General features: G+C 39.7%; 1 protein-coding gene across 1 annotated transcript in view; it reads right to left on the bottom strand.

Annotated features, from left to right (window-relative positions):
* Positions 1–565: 565 nt before the first annotated feature.
* The window catches only part of LOC131690236 (glutathione hydrolase 1 proenzyme-like), a 679522-nt gene continuing 661876 nt past the window's right edge, over positions 566–18211 (bottom strand). Inside the window, exon 14 of the mRNA XM_058975998.1 lies at positions 566–631. Within this exon, the coding sequence (XP_058831981.1) occupies positions 608–631 (24 nt within the window). The 3' untranslated portion in view covers positions 566–607. The remainder of the gene's footprint in view (positions 632–18211) is intronic.

The following is an 18211-nucleotide window of genomic DNA, read 5'->3' on the forward strand; positions in this document are numbered from 1 at the left end:
GGTTACGAAAATTGCATTCTGTTACAATCTTGTTATTTCATTCTGATCGGGTTCGTGAAAAAGAAAATTTAAGTAATGATAATGATTTTCCCAACCCTCCCGCAACTTGACGTTTAGCCTAAGTTGCATGAAACCACCGTGTTTCGAATGATATCGCCACCATAGAACGCCGTCCAAAAATTGCGATGCTGTAAATTTATATGCCAGCAAATAATTCCGTGACGACTTTTACGAACTTGTTTTCTTTATTTACATTTGGAAGCGGTAATCAAGATGATCATTTCAAAACAGCGTAATAATTTAATATTAATACCAACAAATTAATTCGTCATTTTGGAGTTTCATAAAGGGATTACAAATTGTGCCGAATGTAATATGTAAAATGCATGATTTGATTTGAGTGCGCTTCTAGTGTGAACTTTTTCTTCTCCCGTCGCCCTTGAAATATCTTTCGCACATGACATTCTCGAAAGCTTTTCGTTAATCTTAAATACATTTAGTTTTGTTATTATCATTTTTCACTTCGTATTTAACAAAGGCGGTATTGACTTCGATTGTTTATTTTTGCCAGCATGCGACATTTACGGTGCAAAGGTTTCCACAAAATTCAGAAGTGATGACAGCTCATTTTCTATCGGAGAGGGAGAAAAACAGTCCAGTATCATTGTGTGTGTTATTTACATTGCAATGCAAATATTACTACCTAATATCTTAAAACTAAATGAAGATGTTCACTAACTAGCATAAGCGCCGCTTGTTTGTATGCTGATGATTCCAAAAAATCATGAATCATTTAAAAATAATGCATCGGAATAAAGATGCATTATTTTTATAATAAAACAACACCAAACCCAAAGTCTTCAAAAATGAATTATCGGAAGTAAAAAAATCTGAACAAGAAAATTTTCACTGTGAACAAGTTTACGCTTTTTTTAGAAATTGCTCTTGAATAAAGATTGATCCGCCATTTTAGACCCACAGATCCAAAAAAGTGGTTTCAACGATTTGTATAGGAGCTGTCAAGTTGTTCCCCCTCTGGATTTTCTCTAACGGGTTTCGAGAGTTTTATATTTGTTATTTGGCAATAGGATTAGGGATAATAATTCAGATCATAGATACTACTGGGAAGTCATTTTTAGAAAAAGTCGATATCGAAGTAAAGTTTGAACTATGTACGCATGCATTTCAGATGTAGCGAGATATCAAGAGCTGAAATTTCTGTGCTTAGTTCTCATCCGCGTTGGGAATTCGAGTAAACGCTATTGAGTATAAACTTCAAATCTATTCGAAAATTTGCTTTTCGAATTTTTTTGACTCAGCACAACATATATAACCCCTTTAAGAAATTTCAGTTTCCTTACACAATGTATTGATTGAAGAATTTATATATGTTATTAATGGATCATTGGCAATAATTCGTTTTTATTTCTATTTTATAGGCCATTTTTCCGCTTTTCCATTAAATAAGTTTAACCTGTGAGATTTCTTGCAATGATATTGTCCTATGCTGATTTGAGCGACTCTCTGAGTCCTGCCACTATCCCATGTAGAATATGTCATCAAAAACATCGCGAAGCATCAAGTTCTAAATGTTCTTAATCTATATAATACCCGAAGAATGCGATATGAGTTATAAGAAATGTATCATCACACTGTTAAAAGCGTTTTTATTTTCAAAAAATCAAAAAATTGCTCTATCTGAAACTACAACTTCTTGAGAATACTCTCTCAAATTTTCGTAAAGATCCGAGCAATAGATCGAAAGTTATAGCGCTTTAGAGCGCGCCTCGCCTAAGGGTGCTTACAGAGTGGCAGCGAGAAGCTGAGCTGGGGCTGGAACTGACATTAGAGTGCGAGATGCGAGAAACCTGCTTACTGCAAACCAAAGGAAGGATTTCAGAGTGAAAGCGGAGCGGATCGGCGCCGACTGCCTGCATTTACTCTGACATGCTCCATTTGATATGCTGCGAGCAGGTTTCTCGCATCTCGCATCATACTGTCAGTACAAGCGCCTGCTCAGCTTCTCGCGGCCACTCTGTAAGCACCCTAAGAAGGGTAGTGGTGACTTGAAATTTTAAACGCATGATGCGTTGTTTTTCCAAAAATGACTTTTCCGTGATCACGATTGCCGAAAATTGTTCAACCGATCTTCTTCATTTTGTCCTCAATTGATCGTAATTAATTTTTCACGTACCTTAACGATTCCTTTTTTATGCATAAATTTCAAATTGTTGATAAAAATGTTCTAACACAATTTTTAGAAATCAAAACATCGATTTTTTGGGAAAAAACTATGTTCCACTATGAGCATGAGCATAAGCATGATGACCGCACAATTCGTAGTTGCTACTCCGTGATTGGCCAGAACAGGCGAAATTGCACAGTGAATCAACGAATGGAGCCTGGTAGTAGCTATCCATCCTCAATATGCACGTTTCGAGAGTTCTATACTTTGAAATGCCAATAACAGCGTCGGCCACGTCCTTACAGTCATTGGGAAGGAAAGGAATGTTAGTGTAACAAGCGTTGTTATGGAGACCGTGTATACCTCTGCATCTCCACGTTTGTCACGGGAAGGAGTTTTTGTTAGTGGGATGGGGTAAAAAGTTGCATAAATTTGGATTCACCTTGATAAGTGATACAATCTATGCAACTCTCAGAAGTATTATCATGTGTTTATTGATCTGGGCAGCCGGCTGCCGAGAATCTATGATAGATTTATCGTTTGTTGAATTAATTCAGAAATCCTTGGTTTGTTAGAAATGCAACTTCAACTCCGGACTGCCGGCCATCGGGAGTGTTGCTTATGTTTAGTTGAATGAAACGGTACGTGAACGATGTAATTATTGCTTGTTTCTTTACTCCCTCGAAACGCGTCATCCGACTAATACAATATAATAAAAAGTGATTACTTTTATCATCTTGAGCCATTTGTTGATATCGAAAACATATGTAATTGATTCTTTCGCACTATGAATATTATTTATCGCGTTAAAACTTTGTTTTTTTATATGCAACGAGACGATAACTAGGGTGATGAGCCTATTTTGGCACCATTAGGGAGAGGGTAGCACTATTTGTTGAACAACTTTAAAAGAAGCCATATTATCTATAACCTTTCTCAGAATAAAGTATCAGTGTACTGTTTCTTAAACATCTATATAATGCTTATTTAGCAGAATTGCCTCAATTTTCAGCATAAATGAAAATAAATGTTCCATTCTGTGCATCTATTTCCACCTCAACGATTCAATTATCGCCTCATGGGTGTGCCAATTTCCACCTTATCGAAAAACAATCTAGTTGAAACGCAATGCCTCATATTCCATTTGCGTCGATTCTAACTAGATATCCAGATCATGGACGCCAACGTGTGATTTGTAAAACGAATCATTCTGCTTTTTTCAGCCGATCAAAACAAACGTAAACATCACGCACATCAATGAAACTCATCAGCTGTTAGTAGAAGAGCGCCCAGAATTGCGCACGCAGGAAATAACCATGCGACGGTCATTGTTACTGGAATGACAAGTTTCATATTACACATTGCTTTCTCTCGATCCGAATTGTATGTGCAGATGAAAATAAAATATCTGCAATCAACAATTAGTTGAATAACTTGAAATAATTGATTACTTATACCTGAAATCGCATTACATTATATTTACAAGTTCATGTTTTGGTTTGGCCGCACTGGTGATTTTTTTCTGTATGATGGATGTAAAAAGTTGGTCTTGATTGTGGTAGTGTATCAGCAAAACATGCCAATAATAGGAACCCCCGTATTTAGTTTTATCCTATTATAACACTAGGCCTATTCTAGTGTTTGACGAGTGATTTTAAAGTGAAATTATCGTAAAAAGATTCTCCAGCTAAAATAAAGGTATGTATCAATGCAATGTTTAGTATATTTGTGTCGGAATAACGAGATATGAGCCGGTAAATGCTGGCTCGTAAGTGTTTATTTTGCTAAGCGCCGTTGCATCCAGTTTCGGTTCACTACGTGAGTGCGGCGGATTAGTAGATATTTCAATAAGGTGATTTTGTTTTAATTAAAAGTTGGATTTAGAGGATAATTCTAAATACATATGTGCACAACAAATAAAGAATATAACTATAGCTTATTTTTTCTCACCTGTTTTAGCCAAATCGATAGTGTCATTATCTCATATGCTTGGGTCGAAACCAAGGGGTACGAAATAGGGTCACAATAGGCTCTACTGCCATAATAGGCACATCACCCTATGTATTGTTCTCTTTCTTGACGAAGACGCCACGCAATAGCCATTGGCACGCGTTGTTATGCTAAATGGAGTGCATTATGAGTGATAAAATATAAGCATCGCCTAAGTACCAAAACGACCGACTTTGCACGGCGAACATACAACCGACGACAATCGCGCGTAGTTTTTTGATAACTACTAGAAATAAAGCAAGAATGCAGACAAGAAGAACGATAAGAATAGCACTTATTTAATACAACAACGTTCAAATACTAGAAAATGCAAGTAGTGAAGTGAGTTTTCATCAAAACTATCTATCATTCCCAAATCAAACCCAGCAACAATCCATTGTAGTCATTCACTGCAGTCCCCCATAACAGCGGACCGCGGTAGCACTGCACCCTCCAGCAGAGGAGCGGGTTACATAACGTGTTATGTTCTCTTCTCCACTAGAAAGCACAACAGTGCAATCCACCGTCCCGGTGCCCCTCAATGAAAAACGGCACAAACGTTTTTTACTCAAAGTTGATTTGACTCGGCTAATACGTACTCCCCATTGGGTAACTGTTTCGAATTGCGACCCTTTCGAAAAATGGGTTAGCCATGGAAATGGTTCCAACCCATTTCATCGGAACTAATTAATAAAAATCGAATAGAAATCCTCAAAGCACTACCAACCAAAAATGTTTCCAGGAACCCAACCAAGAGTGGTAGTGCGCTTAAGATAGCGACGCCAAAGCAACAAAACGCCACGGAAAGGTGAGCACCAACTAGTCATCGGAAGTGCAAGCAAACCTATGATCCACTTGTTCCCCCGGCATACTCAAACCCAGGGGCTGGACCAGTCTAAATCCGACTCAACCGCAACAAACCTTTTTCTTTTTGCGCTGAAAGCTTCAGTTTAACATTGCGTTGTATAACTATAAAGTACAACGAAAGGCGCAGGAAATTAAAAAAAAATATATGAAAATATAGTACTTCTCGAGCTTCAACGGTTAGTCCATTCACAACCTCTCATCAACCCGCAGCCATTCACACTAATAAGACTTTCCAACATCGAGTACAAACTTCCATAGCATTGAGGAATGCCACTTTCACCCAATGTAGCAGTGTAACTTAGCAATTATCTTGCTGAGTCTACTCAAAACCGAACAAAATCCCCTCGTTGGATTTAACCCACTTTAACACTTGATGCATTAATAGCAGTAAGCACAAAGCCGTACCAACAGTTTTTAAACCGGACTAACTTTTAAACCGGCCTAAAATATTTGGTAAGCTTGAACCAAACGATGCTGTCATTTATATGGCTGCGTTCTGATCTGCGTTACACGACAATGTTAAAAAACAACAAATTCAAGTTAAAGAAAATAAGTAAATTAGACAACATGGTGAATTATTTTTCATTCCAATATTTTAATGCAGTAAAATAGCTTTTCTTCGTTCCATAGCGTGTGAGAACAATTTTGTCAACTTGTAGCCGATATGTTTCTTAGAACTTTAACGTGTTGGAGAGTTGATAGTTGGACCGATGATGTACAGCACTTTGTAGTGACATAATATTGAATGCACAAAAGAAAATGAATTGGTATACATATGCATGTTTTTATTCAGTTTGAATAGGCGCTCGTCGAGTTAGAAGTGGCTGAACCATCGTTTGTAATTGGTGCCATGACAGTTATTTCTCGACAAACGTATGATTACGGGTTAAAGGCCAACTGTCAAAATTCTCGTTGAAAGGAAATTCCGAACAAACCGTTACAGGCTAAACCCAGTTCAGAGCAGTTAATGGAATAGAAAACTTTTTTCTTTTGTTTACGACTAACATCTGATTGGCGAGTAACGGTCTGTCCGGAATTTCCTTTCAAAGAGAATTTTGACAGTTGGCTTTTAAGCCCTAATCGTATGTTTGTCGAGATTACAAACTTTGATTAAAAAATTGGTTAAAATATTTCAATTTAAACTCAAAATAAACTGTGAATGTCATTCTAATTGAACATGATACCTGATAGGTATTACATATCGACGTGGGGGAGAACAGTAATATTCGTTTCAAGCGAATTTTCATAAGTTTGGAATAAATATCAATTACACTAGTTTACAGCATTTCTGAACTAAATAAGCTGGTGGTCATTTTCAATGTAAAATCGTGTGCTGAATCCGAAAATGAGGTCTAAAAATTTACAGTAGAACAGTTTTCGAGTTACAATAAAAAAAAATAATTTCACCTATATAATTAAAAGTACGTTCAGTAAAATCGGTTGTAGTGCATCGATATAAAATAATATAATGTTGAATTAATTGAATGCACTTTCAATCGCTAGAACATTTTGTTTCAGTTCGGTTACTGGTTCTGGCGTTATTTACGAATTTATTAAACTTTTTCTTAATTTTTCGTCATTTTTTTAAGAAAAATGTGCGTTTGGTCAATATTTTGGGCAAGATAAAGCAATCCTAAAAATTATATTTTATGGGAAATTAAAGCCTGCTAATAATCAATAAAAAATAAGCGGTTCTTGGGTTGAATCGGATGGAAATTGTGAAAGTTATTCAATTTTTTGTAGAATGTAGATTTTTGTGTTTCTCTGGGTCAACTTATTGAACCGTCTCGATTCCAATTTTTTCTAGGGTTTGTTTCATAATGTAACCACTCATACATACTCTGTCAAAATTCTGTTAAACTAATAAATTGAATAATTTTGAGAGAATTAAATGTGGGGTAATATTCGAACTCGTTTATCAAAATGATTCAAGACTTCTGATAGCAATAATTACAGGCTTAGTAGAGTAATATCATCAAAAATTGGGCATTAAGAAATACGCATAATATTTACATGTGTCGTACAGAATCGTATATACTCAAAACATGTTGTACACCACGCGGAAGCTTATGACGGTGCAAAATGTTAAATTTGGAGACTAGCTTCACGAATGATGATTTATCCACCGATTTCGTCACGTTTTGTTCTACTATCAGTTTATTTTACGTTATTAAAACGTCTTGAAGTTTATAATTTGAAATTATATTGGATTCACATTGGCTTTCACGATGTATCGATTTTACTGTACTGGTTCACAAAACTTCAATGTATATATACAATATAATGCGTAAAACATCTAAGTGCAATTATAAAATATTTTACGTTCTTCAAATCATTCTGAAGATCAGATTTTGAGATTTTAAACCTAAAATAAGTCTTGTTCGATGTCCTACACAATTTTAAAAAACGACTTGCTAGTTGTTCTATGAAGGAAAACAAATTAAAAGTTTTACGTATTATTAATTTTATAATAATTGACGTATGTAGTATCACATATTTCTACGGATTCGTATAGTTTGTATTAACATTGTACAAAACCCAGTTGAGCAGTTAGCGATTCAAAAAACGAATTCTATGACATGTGAGTATTTAGTTTACAACGAAATTTGTATTATAAGAGTGTTATTTTATGTAATACACTTGTAAAGAGCAATATTGCATACCATTCATTCGATGACTTATAATTTCATTGAGCCTGAAATTATTGTTATCAGAAGTCTTGAATCATTTGGATAAACGAGTTCGAATATTACCCCACATTAAAATCTTTCAAAATTCTTCCATTTACTTGTTCAACAGAATTCTGACAGAGAGTCCCTCATATTTTATAAAACAAACCCTAGAAAAATTGGAATCGAGACGGTGCAATAAGTTGACCCAGAGAAACACAAAAATCCCCATTCTACGAAAAATTGAATAACTTTAGCAATTTCAATCCGATTTAACCCAATAAGTGCTTATTTTCATTGTTTATTAGCAGGCTTTAATTAACCATAAATATATAAATTTTAGGATTGCTTTATCTTGCTCAAAATATTGACCAAACGCTAATTTTTAAAAAAAAATCACGATGAAAAAGAAGAAAAAGTTTAATAGATTCGTAAATAAAGTTAGAACCAGTGGTCGCAATAAAACAAAATGTTCTAGCGATCGAAAGTGCATTCAATTACCTTTAATTCATCATTATAATATTTCATATCGATGCGCTACAACCGAAGGAACTTGGATTTTACTGAACGCACTTTTTATTTTAAAGGTGAAATTCATTTTTTTACTGTAACTCGAAAACTGTTCTACTGTAAATTTTTTGTACCTCATTTTCGGATTCAGCACAAAATTTTACATCAGAAATGGTGTTGGAATATTGAAGTTCAGATTTTTATTTTTATTTTGTAAACTAGTGTTATCAATAAAGGTCTGCGAATTAAAATTGTACACGTTTTTCAGCGAGGCTTAAATAAAAAGTAAACAACGATCAAACAAAAAATTAAACTTTGACAGAATGATCATTTTACATTCACAAGTGTTATATTTCATATTTTTATTTGCACTGTGGTAGACAGATAATATAGATATATTTCTGTACTGCATCAATGCAAATTAGAACGTTTTTATTTGCTAACAAAATTTCTGTGATTTTATGAATAAAATAATAAGTACATTAAAACAGAAATGAGAGTTTTAAGCATCCTAGCAATATATTTTTACGACCACACTGTAACTATTTGTGCCATTTATACGCAATTTTCCTTCAAACAAACGTATGATCATTACAACAACTGACAGAATCTTTACCTGTTTAATTATTTCTAGAGTTACATAATATTTTAATCTGACGTATTCCAAATTTATGCCGTATTATTTTCTGATTCGCGGCTCAAATCATATTTGGGAAAAGTAGATAATGTAAAATATAAAAAAGTAGATAAAGTAAAAGATAAAAGTAGATATATGTACCAATGGTTCAGAACTATTAATGTATATGTCAAAAATCGAAATAAATATATTGATCACCGTTGTGTTCGTAATAAATTTCAAAATATTTTGTATTTAGATGTTTTATGTGATTTTATTCTTTTTGGAACAATGCACATGTTAAAAATACTTTGCTGAAAATGAAGTAATTCAAATTATCAGCACGATTACCTAATCAATCCAGAAATACCAAAAGTTCAGTAATTGAGCTGAGAATTTGACCATTTCAAAAGCTGATTTTCAGCAAAATCAATCTGTCAAATGGGTTCAATCCAGATTGCTGAGCTTTCAACATTTTGGATTGCTAAAACGTTCAGTTCAACGAAATTTTCCGACGTCATGCGAAAATTGAGAAAGCTTCAAATCCCGGTTACAAAATAATTAATTACAAACAATTATTTCCTATAGTCTGTAATCTCTCTGATAATGAATTGACAAATATAAGTTTACAAATTGAACCTGACACTGGAAGCAGACAGTGAATCTTCAGGAGGCACCTCGACAAAATGCGGTGTAAACAGTAACTCAAAATTTCCGGGACCAATCGTACTGAGTTTTGCACAGTTTATCTTCTTCACATCATTGCGCAGGTAACTACAAGAGGTTTTTTGTAAAATGCTTAATATTATTATTTTTACACTAGCATTTTCATCGTTTTTTAGCAATAATCGGACTTTGGCTTCAAAGTGCTACGAAAAATTCGAAAATCGACCAAAAAACAATAGCTCCCTCAGTTACTTGTGGAATGACGTGAAATACAACTGTGTAAAAGTCTCAACGATTGCTCCAGTAAATTTTGAGGTGAGGTCCGTTTATATCACTCGTTCATCGGCCAGATATTTTTTCTTTTTCTTTTTTTGTTCCGGACAATTACACGCACACACTCCAATACACATATCGATGCAGTAGGGCCTAGCCGCCTAGGTACTCTGAACCATCCTCGCTCGAAGAAAAGATGGTTACTAACTGAGGCACTGGTCTTTACACGAATTTCACTAGAATGCGTAGATCACTTTAGGGTCATGAAATCGAAAAACTCCACTTTATATCGACACTCAAACACACACACTATTGCTGCGTACATTTTATTAGTCGCAATTTACCGGATGAGAATCGCTGTATTAATTAATCGACTTCGTAACCATAAGATGAACATCAGATTATTCTTTAGCATCGAAATCGCCCCTGGTGATTTTTAGCATTTGACGGGTCAGCCTAGTTAGCAAGCGGCGTTTTAGTGGTGAAGGATCGCCGTCGGGGGAAGCTAATTGTAAGGGAGATTTCGTTCCCCGGCTAATCGCAAAAGATCCTAAGCGCCCGCCCCTCTCGCTGTAGAGGATAAACCGAACGAGCGTTGCTCTCCTCTACAGCTAAAAGCCAAGGAGAGGGAAGTAGGTAGGGTAACGGCCTTGCCTGGCAAGAACACTGCGGCGTCTTCAGGGATTCTTTGCGGGGATTAAAGAATCCGGTGATTCGTCATCACCGTCACTAGGGAGGTTACAACAAAGGAGCAAAGCTCACCTACCTAGCTAAAAGACAAGAACCGCTGCCGGAGCAGCCAACGATACTAGCAGGAGAACACGGCCGTCGGAATCCCGGCCGGTCGGATAAAACCTTCGGCTTCCCGCCATCGTCAGAAGCAGCTGATCAGCTTCATCGACAGAGTGCAGCAAAGAGGAGATTTGGTGGAATAGAAGTCGGTAAATTTAGATTTGTTTGTTTACCTTTTTGTTTGTATACGAAAATTCGAAATTCTGATACAAGCACCTAGGCCGCCCTGACAAGAAGGGTCCACCCTGCAAACAAGAACCCGAGTAGTGGCATAACCGCAACTTACAAATGTTACGTATAAGTCATACAAAAAAGTATATACGTCCAAACATGTTTTGGATAATGGAAATCAGATCAATAGAACAAACCCTGTTCTTGCCGTTAGAAAGAAAAACGTCAGCCGCTATTTTAAATTTTCAAATAAAAAAATCATTTTCTGATTATCGATAAATAACGAATAAAAGATCAAAATCAGAAGTTCTTATGTTACTTCATTTTTCCACAAAAAATTCTCAAATATTACTTTGCTTTTCCGCCGAATTCAGGAGAAGGTTCCCTTAGAAACATATCTTAGTTCTTCAATCAACTGAATTTTCCTTAAGTGCGGGGCCAAAAAAATCGAAAAATTTTTTCTTTGAATCTATTTGAAGTGCATACTTTCAATAGCACTTACTCAAATTTCCAACGCAACTGAGAACTAAGAACTGAAATTGCAGCTCTTGATATCATGCTACCTCTAAAGTTCATGCGTGCATAGTTCAAATTTTATTTCGATATCAACTTTTTTTTAAAAGTGACTTTCCAGTAGTATCTTTGGTTTGAATTATTAATGCTAATCCTAATGTTAAAGAACATATTTAAAAAGAACTCTCATATCTTGTCACGGAAAATCATTATCATTACTGGAACATTTTTTTTCGCGAAACTCTTCGACAAACTTCCGTCCTCCGCGCTAGTGCACTGGGTTCACGCTGCTCTGAAAATCTAGCGAAACCGTCGCGGGTCTGGTTCAGAGCCATTTGCGCGATTTAAATCTGGGTGGGTTAAATCTATAAAGTATACTAAAAACTAACGCCTATTCTATAATATTCAGTTCAGCAATTCGAGAGATCATGCTCATCGCATGTCATGAAAATTAAACTGCGTTGTGGAGCGATGGTCTTACTCCGCTTCTTAAAAAATAATAGAATTTAAAATTGTCAAATACTTTATTTTATAATTTTTACAACCTTATTAGGGAAAGTTTTTTTTTAATAAGCTTTTGTAATATTGTATAGGGGAAATGTTGAAAATTCCTGTATTTTCTCAATCCGCATATAAGCCCTTAAGTATACCAAATAATTTAGGATAACCTTTTAACATAAACTATCGCACGAATGGGAGTAGCTTCGTCAATTTTTGGAAGAAGTTGATAAATTAACTCCTTGAAAACTACTAAAAATTTGATGTAGTTCGATGCAATTGAAAAAAAAAATCCTCAAAAAATGGGACCTATTAATGTGGGACACAGTGAATAATAAATAGAGTAAAGAACCGTTTTTATTAGCCCCATTGTGTATTTTAAGCTGACGAAATGGGGTCATTGACTAAATCGGGACATATTTCTTTCTTTCTTTAGAATAAACCGAAGCTGTTGAAATATTATTCTTTAGTTCCTGTAGTCCCATAACTATTTCTGAATAGTTAATATAAGTTTCCCTTAAGGGGTCTTCTTGCGTAAAATTTAAAGTAGATTGATTTTTTTTATTTTTGCATATTTGTATCTTTAAGGTAAGGAAAATATGTTCAAGAAAGGTTTTACCCGAATTCAGCCTTGTTCGTCTGCTAGAGCCCATGAAACATAATTTGATATGAGGCTGTCAAAATCGAGTTAAAAAGCTGACAAAGACTTAATCGGGGGCTCATCAAATCGGGTCTTCACTGCATTACAATAGATAGGCAGTATTCGAAACAGTTTCTTGGGGACGAGTGTAAAACGACTTTGTTTCTACTTACTTGGAGTCAGCGGCGTAGCTAGAAATTCGGTTTGGTGAAAATTTACTGTCAAAATGGCACAATTCCTAAATTGTCATCTTCGAAGTTTTAAAATTATGGAGAATTGACCTTTCAAAAAAAATAGTAGCAGACTTCGTGTCTTTAGCTGATTTGTTGAGGCTGTCATTTAAAACAACTTTGTTGAAGGCATGAATACTACGCGTAGGGAGTATATCGAGCTATAAAATGATATTTACGAAATGTTCTTAAATTATTTTTTGTCTAAAATAACTTTTTATTGAGAGCTTCACAAACTCAAGCTTTGGATAAAATGTAAAATTTATTGTTTATAAACAGTAGAAAAGATTTATCATAAACAGTAAAATCATAAAAGTTTATTTAAAAGATAAAAGCAAGTAGCCCAAATATGTTGATAGCCTGAACACAGGAAGCCTTCATGTCTTCAACAAAGTAGTTTATAATAGCACTCTCGAAAAAATTGCTGAAGACATTAACTCTAAATTAGTTTGGACAGCAAATTCTCCATAAATACTTCTAGACGCATTGACAGCCAAAATTATATAATCAGCTGATGTGATGTTTTATGATGTAAAATTCTTCGAAGATACTATACCTCCGAAATTAGCGTTTTCGGAATAATGTTCTTTACCTTAAATTATTGTTTTCGAACATTTATTTAATTTTTTGCCTCTCTCATATAGAAAGGTTATGCAATCGCTCTAAAAATCGTCAACCTAATCCCGGCCTGGAGGGCCGAATGTCGTGTGCCATTCGACTCAGTTCGTCGACACCCAAAAATGTGTGTATTTTTTAATAGTAAGGTTAAAAAAGCTTCAAAAGCCTGGCCTGTAGTGTATTGGCACTGTGTGGGACTCACGACTCACGTTCGTGCCTAACCACTAAAAACATTCCTTACTTTTTACGCCCTTCTTCCCCACGGAACTACGTCATCGTATTACTTCGTGGGGGGGTTCGTTGCGCTTTCGTCGCACCTCTTTCTGCTGCTCTATCTCGGAGCCTCGGTTGGTTCATAGAGTGGCACGACCTATGAGCTTTGATTTAACTCTCAGTTCCTCTCCTGCCTCTTGTCTCCATCCATTATGTCGCCGTTTATTTCTCGTCCCTGTGGTGAGCCGTTCAGGTGCTGATTCCCTGAGCCATTCAGCTCATGTTTCCGTGAGTCATTCAGCTCCCGGCCTTATCACGATCCGCTTAGATAGTGTTCAACGGTGAACTCATCCTATTCCGACCTACGGTTCCCCGACGGAGGAATTTCCCCCGACACCGATACCCACTTTCTTGAGCCATTTAGCTCTACTAAAATCTTCCAGCTTTACCGCTTATCCTACTCCGATTGAGAGTTCCCCGACAACGGAATTTCTTTCGTTACCGGTGTTTGTTTCGTGAGCCAATTAGCTCCCCTTTTCGTCATGATTCTGTCGGGTAGTCCACGGCGTCGAATCAGCACTATCGTGAATTCCCCGGCGGCAGACCGCTCCCGATACCGATGTACGTTTCTGTGAGCCATTAATCTCCCCGCCTCGTCTACTCGGTCTAGTCCCCGGCGGTGGACCTAGCCTACTCAACGGCCAGCCAGCAGATGCTGAGGTCCATCCAGCGATTCCGGGTAGAGCGTAGCTTCAGGTTCACTGGCGCCCAAACGACCTACTTCTGGCTTTTCGACGCGGTCTACTCGGTCTAATCCCTGACGGTGGTTCTAGCCTACTCACGAGCTACCCGGTAGAGTGTCGAGGTCGGTCCGGCGATTCCGATGGAGCCGGTGGTGGAGCTGGCGCCCCGACGACCCGAGCCCGGTGCTACATCGCGTACTACTCAACTGGTCCCCGGCGGTGGACCCAGTCTACACCGTCGGTGAGTTTCCCAGCGGTGGAATTTCTCCCGAAACCCTATTTGTGGTTCTACTGCGGCGTTCTAACCAATGTCGTTACTTTGTTGGTCCCTTCGCCACTTCCTTTGCAGCTCGGAGAGTATACTCGTAACAACTCTGTTGACAGCGTCCCAGATATGCTCGTCGCGGCACATCTCTTCGACGATATTATCCACTGTTATATCAGGCATACCCCTTCGGACTTCTTCGAATCTGGGGCATTCGAAGACCACGTGTTCCGGTGTCTCTTGCACGTTCACACACTCCGGGCAAAGGGGTGACGAAGCGTGTCCAAACCGATGTAGATATTTCCGGAACCTCCATGCCCGGACAAAAACTGCGTCAGATGGAAGTTCACCTCTCCATGCTTCCTATGTACCCAAGTAGACACATTTGGGATGAGTCGGTGGGTAATCCCACTCTTGCTGCCACTTAGCCAACGAGTCCGCTCGAACCAGTCTCCTTGCATTACGTTCATTTCTCCGCTGGTAGCATTCTACGTCCTCAGCCAGATTGATGCAGATGGGAATCATCCCGGCAATTACGCATACCGCCTCCGACGATATCGTTCTGTACGCACTCGCGACACGAACAGCCATTAGGCGAAAAGTGCTTGTCAACTTCGTCCGGTTCCGCTTTGAGTTCAGCGCAGCAGCCCAGGCCGGTACGCCATATCTCAGGATTTAGGATGAGACATTCGCCAGGAGACGTCTCGTGCTACCTCTTGCCCCTCCGTGATTCGGCATGATCCTTGCAAATGCGCTAGTTGTCCTCGCAGCCTTCTCACATACATAATCGACATGGCAGTTGTAATTCAACCGATCGTCAACCATCACACCCAGGTGCTTCAGCGCGCGCATCTATGGAATGGATTGTCCCCCGACGCTGATCTCGAGACGCTGGATTTGCTTACGATTGCTAACCAGCACTACCTCAGTCTTGTGGTGAGCCAGCTGCAACCTGACGTTAACCATCCAGGTTTCCACGATGCCTATTGTCTCTGCCGTCAGCATCTCCACCTCCTCAAGGGTCTCGCCCGTTATCGGACAACATCATCTGCAAAGCCGACGATCTCCACTCCCCTGGGCAGTTCCAGTGTTAACACTCCGTTTTACATAATATTCCAGAGCGTTGGGCCGAGTATGGAGCCTTGAGGTACTCCCGCCGTTACCCTAATCAACATCTGCCCCGTGTTCGTTTCGTAGACCAGCACTCGGTTCTGAAAGTAACTTTTCAGAACCTTGCACAGATAGTCCGGCCCCCGCATTCTGTGCAGCGCTACGGCGATGGCTCCCCAGCTAGCACTGTTGAACGCGTTCTTCACGTCTATCGTTACCACGGCGCAGTAGCGATTACCCCTTCTCTTTGCATCAATGCTTTCTCCGCGTTCGCGATGACGATGCGGATGGCGTCCACCGTCGATATTCCTTTCCGGAACCCGAACTGTCTCTGCGATAGTCCGTTCTCACTTTCAGCGTAGGTCGTCAGCCTGTTGAGGATGACTCTTTCCAGGAGTTTTCCGAGAGTATCCAGCAGGCATATAGGTCGATACGATGCTGTATCTCCTGGTGGTTTCCCTGGTTTTGGCAGTAACACCAGCTTCTGGATCTTCCATCTATCCGGGAAGTAGCTATCGTACAGGCATTTCTGTAGGACTATCCTGAACATATCCGGAAACGCCAGGATCGCAGTCTTCAGTGCCACGTTGGGGATACCATCCGGTCCGGGAGCTTTCTTCGCTTTCGGCCCTTTTGCCACTATAAGGAGCTAGTCGTTGGAAACCCGATTGTCACCTGCATTTCCATCATCTGCATCAGCGTACGATGTAGGCGGCCATGCGGTTGGGTCGTGCTTCGGGAAAAGGTCCTTCACGATAATTTTCTGCTTGTCGCCGTACATTTCGACTGGCGTCATTGGACCCTTGATCCTGGCCATAACGACACCGTAAGCATTGCCCCAGGGGTTAGCATCTACTTCTCTGCACAGCTCCTTGTAGCAGGTGGACTTGCTTAGCACTATCTCACGTTTAAAAGCGGCCCTGGCCGCCCGGAATGTTACCTTACACTCTTCTCTGATTGCCTCAGATCTTGCTCTCTGAACGCGTCTTCTGTCTTTTAAGCAAGTAGCCCGGAGGATGCTTAGCCTTTCGTTCCACCAGTAAACCGGACGCCAGTAGTTCCTCGGCTCCATTTTCCTCGGCATTGTTATATCGCATCCTCTAGCTATTGTTTCCGACAGCTCATCGGCACTCGGATTTTGAGTGGCGCTGTCAGCACGAAGTGCTTCCACAAAAAGGTCCTTGTCGAATTCCTTTATTTTCCACTTCCGCTCGCCAGTCCTCACTCTCTGCGTCACCGTATGATTTCGCCGACCAATGGTGTAGTGGATGGCTTGGTGATCACTATGTGTGTACTGCTCACTAACTCGCCAATTCATGTCATCCATCAGCGACGCGGTGCAGAATGTTACGTCGATGATGGATTCCCGACCGTCTTTACGGAATGCGCTAGCGGAACCTTCATTGCACAGCTTTACGTCCAGCTTCGCCAGTGCTTCCAATAGGCTGTAACCTCGTGCGTTGGTCAGCATGCTACCCCACTCCACGGCCCAAGCGTTGAAATCTCCTCCTATAACAACCGGCGTTCGCCCGACTAACAAGTCGGTTAATGCGTCCAGCATCCGGTTGTATTGCTCTGGTGTCCACCGTGGAGGAGCATAACAGCTACACACGAATACGCCGTTTATTCTGGCGATCACGAAACCTTCGTTTGTGCTATCCACCACATCTTGAACAGGGAAACCGCCCATCACCTTGATTGCCGCCATCCCTGCACTATCCACCACCCAGTTACCGTTATTGGGAGGGACACGATAAGGCTCTGCAATAATTGCAACGTCGCACTTCATTTCTGTTGTTGACTGCCACAACAGTTGCTGTGCAATGTCACATTGATTAAGATTGAGCTGGGTAACCTCCATCTTTGTTGGCCTGCCTTCGCCTTTTTGTACTCTGGACATAAGAAGCCTCCCGTCATGTGGTCTTTTCCGACCTCATTTGTGCAGAGCAAGCACTTCGGTTGCTTTGTGCAGTCTCTAGCAATGTGTCCCTTCTCCCCACATTTTCTGCACAAATCAGATCTGTCGGGGCCTCTACAGTTTCTTGTCTGATGGCCAAAACCCAGGCATCTGAAACACCTCTCCATTTGTTTAGTGGCTCTAGGGATCAATCGCAACGAGCACATCGACCACCCGATTTTGATCTTACCGGTCGACATAAGCTTGTTGGCTGCAGTTGGCGATAAGCGTATCACTGCTGTCTGTGTGCCACTGTACGCCTTCCTCAATCTTATTGATATCTGCTCCCTCTCCAGGTTTCCTTGCTCTATTAGCGCGCTTCTCACTTCATCTTCCGTTGTGATCTCGTCCAGATTCCTGCACTTGACCACTGCTTCCTGAACTAATGCTCTCACATTCGCTTCTCCTCCCACCGCTTCTGCCACAAGTTCCCGGTAGGCCGAGCTCTTGATCAATGGATCTTTCTTTAGCTCGAACAGCATTTCGCCTTTCTGAGTACGCCTGGTTCTTATAACGTTCTCCCCCAGCTCCTTCAACTTGGGATCCTCTCGCACCCCCCCCCCCCCAGCGTACGTCACGCCTTCGTTTACTTTGACGACTAGAGCGTCTCCCCTCTGCTTCTGCTGGCGTGGCCGAAGGTCTTCTTTCTTCTTTTTCTTCTTTTTCTTAATTTCCTCCTTTTCTTT

Source organism: Topomyia yanbarensis, chromosome 1, assembly GCF_030247195.1.
Source record: "Topomyia yanbarensis strain Yona2022 chromosome 1, ASM3024719v1, whole genome shotgun sequence".
NCBI classification, from domain to species: Eukaryota; Metazoa; Arthropoda; class Insecta; order Diptera; family Culicidae; genus Topomyia; species Topomyia yanbarensis.